Below are 8,087 nucleotides of genomic sequence, written 5' to 3'. Positions count from 1 at the left end.
TTGGGAGACCAAGGGGGGCCCTGGATCACGAGGTCAAGAGATAGACACCATCCTGGTCAACAAGGTGAACCCCTATCTCTACTAAAAATACAAAAAAATTAGCTGGGCATGGTGGCACGTGCCTGTAGTCCCAGCTACTCGGGAGGCTGCGGCAGGAGAATTGCCTGAACCTGGGAGGCGGAGGTTGCTGTGAGCCAAGATGACAGCATTGGCTAAGGTGGGAAGACCATTTGAGCCTGGGAAGCAGAGGCTGCAGTGAGCCAAGATCATGCCATTGCACTCCAACCTGAGTGACAGAGTGAGAGATCGCCTCAAAAAAAAAAAAAAAAAAACCTATTCCTATAGTTAACAAAACCTACTCCTTTCCTCCAACAGTAAAGATGCTTGAGGCTACATCCACAATCCTCCTGTCTACCTATACATCTTTGACCCTCATTCCAGCCCAGAAGGCAACCCTCCCACTCTCATGCTCATTACCCCATGGAGGCTGGAATTCTGTAAACTGCACTGCCTTTCTACTCCACCTTCAAGGTCCTCTGGTCTCAACACAAAGCTCAGGTAGCTCACTATACTTCCTGGACTACATCTACTTCAAAGTGGCCTATTTCTTTCCCCTCCTGGAGCAATGGGGTAGGGACCTGAACAACATTCAGTTCTCCTGCCCACGTCCCTAGCATGATGCTAAGATGAATACACAAGGAGAAAGAGACACCTGACCCATCATAAATCAAAGCCACCTCCACAGTCATGATCCTGCCTGGGCTTTGTCTGGGGTTCTACCAAGGCTGAGCGTCTTCCTGAGCAGCTTGTTAGCAAATATCTCAAGAGCTCCGGCCGGGCGCGGTGCCTCACATCTGTAATCCCAGCACTTTGGGAGGCCGAGGCGGGTGGATCACGAGGTCAAGAGATCGAGACCATCCTGGTCAACATGGTGAAACCTCATCTCTACTAAAAATACAAAAATTAGCTGGGCATGGTGGCGCGTGCCTGTAATCCCAGCTACTCAGGAGGCTGAGGCAGGAGAATTGCCTGAACCCAGGAGGCGGAGGTTGCGGTGAGCCGAGATCGCGCCATTGCACTACTCCAGCCTGGGTAACAAGAGCGAAACTCCGTCTCAAAAAAAAAAAAAAAAAAAAAAAAAAAAAGAATTCCATGGAATGGTAATTAAAAGAACTCACTGAATAATTCTTAGCTAACTGCTGCACATTTTGTAATAAAAATGCCTATGGTTGCAAGAAGGGCCCTCTTTCATTCATAAAGACAATACAGTAATATTTGTGTAAGTTTCATATAAAAATTCAGCTTGTAAGAAAGGTAACATTGTTTTCTTTAAAGACTCATAGATGATCACTAAAAATACTTACTCCCCAGAGATTCCCTCTTCCTACAACACAACACCTGACTTGGCAATCATTTCCTCTCATTTGACTATCCCATTTGTGATGTGTGTAGAATAGTTCATATGCAAATAATGCATCTGTATTTCCACTATCTGAATATCAGTAGTTTCCCTACCTCAATAACAGATAAACAATTTCTCTGTTTTCTATCCTGAGCCCTTGATCTGATTTTCTGGGCCCCTTCATCTCTCAATAATGACTTTACTCACAAACTGGTCCCAGAACACATACAGGAAGTTACCTTCTGACATCAGGGCCCTCATTAAACTAAAATCCCAGTGTCCTAGACAATCGGGATTTTTCTACTTAAGAGACTTTACCCAGCTAACCCAGGAGGCTGAAGCAGGAGGATCACTTGAAACCAGGAGGGTGAGATCAGCCCGGGCAACAAACAAGATCCTGTAACTTAAAAAAAATTTTTTTTTCCAGCTCAGGTCAAAAATGGAGCAGGTCAAAACTCCCATGCTGATCAGTAGTGGGATCGTACCTATGAGTAGCCACTGCACTCCAGCCTGAGCAACATAGCAAGAGCCCCCCCTCAAAAAAAAAAAAAAAAAAAACTCTTGCAGTTTTTTGAGCCCACTTAAAAAAAATTGCTTTTAATTAGCTGCAGCTACTTGGGAGGCTGAGATGGGAAGACAGCTTGAACCCAGGAGTTTGAGGATGCAGTGAGCTACGATCATGCTACTACACTCCAACTACAGCTAGAGATAGGGCAAGACCTCATTTCTAAAAAAAAAAAAATTTTAATAATAATTTTTAAAAAGAGACTTCAAGTCCCAAATGGCAATAAACGGCTTAATTTTATGCTATACTATAAATCATCCACATGCAACTGCCTGGACACAACAAAATGAGTACAAAGACATGAGAATCAGTGAAAAATTTAAGCTACTCCTCAAACTTGGATAGCTTTTACTCATAGACTAGAATCCATGACTATAATTTTAAATTACATACACACGTAACATATTCTACAAGCCACAGCACCTAAATTATATGAAAGAATTAAATTTTTTCAATATACCACAGAATGGTGCAATCAGCACTACGACAATGGGGACATCAGTAGTGATTTGGGTGACTATCACTATTGATCCCACTTTCAGGGACATGTGCAACAAGTAAACCAGAATAGCCGGAACACCATTGGGTAAACTAAACACTTAAATTATTCCCTCCCATCCTCAAAAAATATTAATTACAAAAATAAAAACAGGCCAGGAGTGGTGGCTCATGCTTGTAATCCCAAGACTTTGGGAGGCTGAGGTAGGAAGACAGCTTGAGGCCAGGAGTTTAACACCTAGGCAACATAGCAAGATCCCATCTCGACCAAAAAAAAAAATCTTTGTTTTGAGATAAGGTCTTACTCTGTAGCCCAGGCTGGTGTATAGTGGAGCAATCTCGGCTCACTGCAACCTCTGCTCCCAGTCCCAAGTGAGCCTCCTACCTCAGCCTCCTCAGTAGCTGGGACTACAGGTGCATGCTACCACACCAAGATAATTTTTGTATTTAAAATATAATTTTAAAAATATAAATAAAAACAATGCTAGTTTGTATCTGGCCTCAAAGAAAAAAAATTTGTATATGATTCCTTCTCCTTTACTCTTAACCAAACTGCTTTTCTGTCCAGTCTCTTTGGTCAAGCTCCTGAACCACTTAAAACACCAGAGTCCCTTTATGTACAGTCAAGCCAACGAAAAGAGCCATGACGTTTTTTTGCCCAGCCCCATAAAGTAAATGGGTGTTAACATGTTTGTCAGTGAAGTATAGGAACGGAAAAAACAAACTGTCTTCTATCACCATCTAAATTTTTGTGGATTATTCTCCTCTTTGCTCCATTTTCTCTTTAACCCTTCCTGTTTCAACTCTCTTCTGTTTATTCCCACATCTCTGTTCCAAGTTCTTTTTGTTCTTACTCTTCTCAGTCTTAAAGGCCAGAACAATGCCCTTTTATTTCATTTCCAATAGGAAAGAAAACGTATCAGGGATTGGGAAATCTAGCTCATACCAACAGCAGCATCTGCTACTATCACCAACAATCAACAAAATCTACGAATATCCAAGCAATTATTCAATACCTACTGTAGATGAAATAGTGTGACAAGAATGATGGAGGAGATAAGGTACAAGACAGTTATTGCTCTCCAAGAACTGACAATCTAGTTAGAGAGATCATGCCAAAATGTGTGAACAGGTAAAACATAAAGAAGTCAGAAGACTGCAGTACATAATCTAAAAAAACACAGGAGCTGTATTGTTTGGACACGGACCAAAGGAAGGCACAGTCACTGTGTTCTAAGGGCTCTCAAGGAGCCTCACTCGGAGAAAGCACAAGCTAGACTCTGAGGAGTCCTAAGAGCAGTAAGAGATGAGGTGGAGAAGAAAAAACTTTGCAGGAGGCTAACCACCTAGGTCAGCCTAAGAAGAAAAATATAAAACAGAAAATTTTATGTTACACATATTTTACAATTAAAAAAAAAAAAAAAAAAAAAAAAGGAAAGAAGGACAGGTGCTTGTGCCTCAGCTGTCTCTAGCAGGGGAGAAAAAGCCAGTACAGAGGGCTTGACAATCTGAGAATTCCTGTGCATGGACAGGAACATCCTAATGAACTTGGTCAATTGACACTGTCCAGTGCATAGTCACACCCCCATAATTCCTAATATTATTTTTTCTAACCTTACATTATGAACATATTCTTTTCTTATTTTAAATACCAACACTGTATAAAACCTGACAATACGGCTAAAGCAAAAGAAACTATTTATCAACAAGGGAGAGGTGTGCATGGTGAGGAAAAACACGATAATTGTTTTTCTACTAGGGAAATGCCCTCTGGAGGCAAAGGTTCAGCAGGTTTGCTATAGCCATAGTGCAGAAATCTCAAACCCAGAGGATCGATAGGTCCCCATTCTTCAGAGTTTTCTGCTCAGCACAAGAGAGGAAGTCTACAATCACTTCTAGAAATGAGTCAGGAAAAAAAACTTAGCTTTCAGCTTGCAGCCAGTTGCTAATAAAGACCTGAGTATCTAAATTCAAGGTATTAGCCTCTGCCAACCATCTGGGGGAAAAAAATCCCTAAACTAGTAGATAAAGCAAATGTTATAGAAATCACACAAGACACACCTTTACTTGGTTGAAATCATGCCAAGGTGCCCTTTTGACTTTCAATTTAATCAGGAAGGAAATCCATGTAACAGTTGATGAAGAAAGATTAGTGAAAACACTAAGAGAAATGTTTCCAATTTCCCATAATGGCCAGTGTTAAAAAAGGAAACATGCTTGCTAAGAAACTGTCAAAATAATCATAAAAAATGTAAATAGTGAGGATAATAACTGGCCCAAGGTGCAAGACATCCAAAGATATGTTTCAGTTTATGTGTTAAAAAATAAAATGAAGGCCAAGCACGGTGGCTGACACCTTTAATTCCAGCACTTTGGGTGGCCAACGGGGTGGGGATCACCTGAGGTTGGGAGTTCAAGAGCAGCCTGACCAACATGGAGAAACCCCGTCTCTACTAAAAATACAAAATTAGCTGGGCGTGGTGGCACATGCCTGTAATCCCAGCTACTCGGGAGGCCGAGTCAGGAGAATCGCTTGAACCCGGGAGGTGCAGGTTGCAGTGAACCAAGATTGCGCCATTGCACTCCAGCCTGGGAAACCAGCAAAACTCTGCCTCAAAAAAAAAAAATTAAAATAACACAAAATAAAATGCTTGCTAGAATAATCAACTTTGTTCACTCTTTACAATTTCCATACTAATATCCCCTAAATCAATAAAATACAAGCTATAAGAAAGAATTATTATTAAAATCAGTACATGAAACAAATGAGCTCATTAGTCCAAAGGCACTGATTATTCAGAGCAAACCAGAGGGATCTGGATACTCTCAAGACATTTATCACTCAAATACATTTGTACAGAAGATGGTGATTCTGATGCTTTACTGTATCAACCTCATAAAATTCCTGAAAGCTTACTTCCTGAAACAAGTACAAAGCTCTGCAATTCTGCTACTATGTACTTCTGGTACAGTACATCTTTCTTGAATCTATCCCACCCCTCCTTTCTAATTCTTACTAATTTGGGAATCTGAGGACCTTAGATATGCATCTAAGAAAACAAAGTAAATGTAACAAAATATCCAAATTATGTCGACATACACTTAAATTTACTTTCAAGCTACAAGGCCATTCAATTTGTCTGGAGGAGACATTAATTAACAACAGCTCATCCTTAGATTTAACTTCGGGGATTACACTGGAGTTTACAACACTGCTCACCTTTAGAACAGAGGCTAAGCTGGTCATGTGCTCATTGAGGGCACCCTCAGATTCCTTGTAGGTCAAGCAAGTGAACTGGTACTCCTCGGGATCAAAGGCATCAGCCCCCTGCTGTTCCACATCGCTGGCCACTCCCACGTAATAGTCCTCTATGTCCCCAGGGTCTTCGTCCTCTTCTTCCTCTTCCTCACAATTTGGGTCATAGTCCTCTTCATTGCTGTCAGACCCCTGGCTATTCATGTCCACGGACATCTTAGCATCCAGCCAACTTGCAGATCAGGAAAGCAGTTGCTTTTTCCCCCTCCCCCCAAAACTACCGCTTTCTCAAATGCATTAGTATTTTTGTCTTCTAAGGGAGAAAAAAAAAATAAGTGTTACTTTTTCCCCATGACAAGCTGTAACAGAAACCGTTCAAGAATCAAAATGGCACAGTCCTGGCCCTAATTTCACTATACCCTATTCCAACTCTGGTATAACATGGGGAATCTCACCCTCATCCCCCTGGCCCAGGCTTATCAAAGGGAAACCCTTCCCTGGAGAGACAGAAGCAGCTGATAATAGTAACTTCACATGAAGGGCCTGGCATGATAGGGCAAGGCCGTCTGCTCCATGTCAGGGAGTCAAATTCCAATGAACTTGTTAGTCTTGCCGCAGTCCTTAAGGGAGAAGCACATCCACACAGCTGGCCGCCCAGAGGGGAAGCAACATAAAGATATAGCTACCAAAGTTTAAAATTTTGCTAATCATGGTGCAGTGAGTATTGATACAGACAGTACATAAATAGGAACACTTCCCGTTATAATATGTACAAAGAGAAGACCACTGTTTCACAGACATTAATCTTAGATGTCTGAATAATAGGTGCATAGTTGGTAAACAAAAAAAAAAATGGCTCTCGGCCTTAGCGCCATTTTTTTTGGAAGCCTCTGTGCCATGACAGCCAAGTGGAGGAAGAAACGAATGCGCAGTCTGAAGCGCAAAAGAAGAAAGATGAAGCAGAGGTCCAAGTAAACCTCTAGCTTGTTGTACCGTGGAGGCCACAGGAGCAGAAACATGGAATGCCAGACGCTGAGGATGCTGGTACAAGTTGTGGGACTGCATGCTACTGTCTAGAGCTTGTCTCAATGGATCTAGAACTTCAATGCCATCTGATCGCCGATCACCTCTGAGACCCACCTTGCTCATAATCAAAATTGCCCATGTTGGTCCTTTGCCCTGGACCTGTGACATTCTGGACTATTTCTGTGTTTACTTGTGGCCGAGTGTAACAACAAAATAAATCACCTCTTCTGCTGTCTTAGCTGAAGAATTAAAAAAAAAAAAAAAGAAAGAAAGAAAAAAAATGGCAGGGCGCAGTGCCTCACACCTGTAACCCCAGTACTGTAGGAGGCCGAGGCAGGCAGATCACAAGGTCAGGAGTTCGAGAACAGCCTGGCCAACATGGTGAAACCCTGTCTCTCCCAAAAATAAAAAGATTAGCTGGGTGTGGTGGCAGGCACCTGTAGTTCCAGCTACTCAGGAGGCTGAGGCAGGACAATCGCTTGAACCCTGGAAGTGGAGGTTGCAGTGAGCCAAGATCTTGCCACTGCCACTGTACTCCAGCCTGGGCAACAGAGCAAGACTCTGCCTCAAAAACAAAAAACAAAAACAAACAAAAAAACCACATAGCTCTTCAACATCCTCCTCTAGTCTGCAAAGTTGACTGGTTTAAAGAGTACTACTGGCCAGGTGTAATGGCTCATGCCTGCAATCCCAGCACTCTGGGAGGCCAAGGCAGGTGGATTACTTGAGGTCAGGAGTTCAATAGGAGGCTACCTGCTTTTTTTTTTTTTTTTTTTGAGACGGAGTTTCGCTCTTGTTACCCAGGCTAGAGTGCAAAGGGGCGATCTCGGCTCACTGCAACCTCCGCCTCCTGGGTTCAGGCAATTCTCCTGCCTCAGCCTCCTGAGTAGCTGGGATTACAGGCACGTGCCACCATGCCCAGCTAATTTTTTGTATTTTTAGTAGAGACAAGGTTTCACCATGTTGACCAGGATGGTCTCGATCTCTTGACCTTGTGATCCACCTGCCTCGGCCTCCCAAAGTGCTGGGATTACAGGTGTGAGCCACCGCGCCCGGCCGCTACCTGCTTTTGAAATGGAAAAAGAAAAAAAGGTCAGGAGTTCGAGACCAGCCTGGCCAACATAGTGAAACCCTATCTCTACTAAAAATACAAAAAAATTAGCCAGGTAGGATGGCAGGCACCTGTAATCCCAGCTAATCAGGAGGCTGAGGCAGGAGAATCTCTTGAACCTGGGAGGCGGAGGTTGCAGCGAGCCAAGATCGCGCCACTGCACTCCAGCCTGGGCGAAACTCTGTCACACACACACACACACACACACACACACACACACACACACACA

General features: G+C 42.9%; 1 protein-coding gene across 1 annotated transcript in view; it reads right to left on the bottom strand.

Moving 5' to 3' along the window:
• Positions 1-8,087, bottom strand: part of ARIH2 (ariadne RBR E3 ubiquitin protein ligase 2) — a 69,171-nt gene that overhangs the window by 53,933 nt on the left and 7,151 nt on the right. The window contains exon 3 of the mRNA XM_032290641.1: positions 5,686-6,034. Coding sequence (XP_032146532.1) covers positions 5,686-5,937 — 252 coding nt within the window. The 5' untranslated portion in view covers positions 5,938-6,034. The remainder of the gene's footprint in view (positions 1-5,685; positions 6,035-8,087) is intronic.

Source organism: Sapajus apella, unplaced genomic scaffold (assembly GCF_009761245.1).
Source record: "Sapajus apella isolate SASKATOON/1434 unplaced genomic scaffold, GSC_monkey_1.0 scaffold23, whole genome shotgun sequence".
Classification (NCBI taxonomy): Eukaryota; Metazoa; Chordata; class Mammalia; order Primates; family Cebidae; genus Sapajus; species Sapajus apella.
The sequence above is the reverse complement of the archived record's forward strand: the minus strand, read 5'-3'. Positions and strand labels throughout refer to the sequence as shown.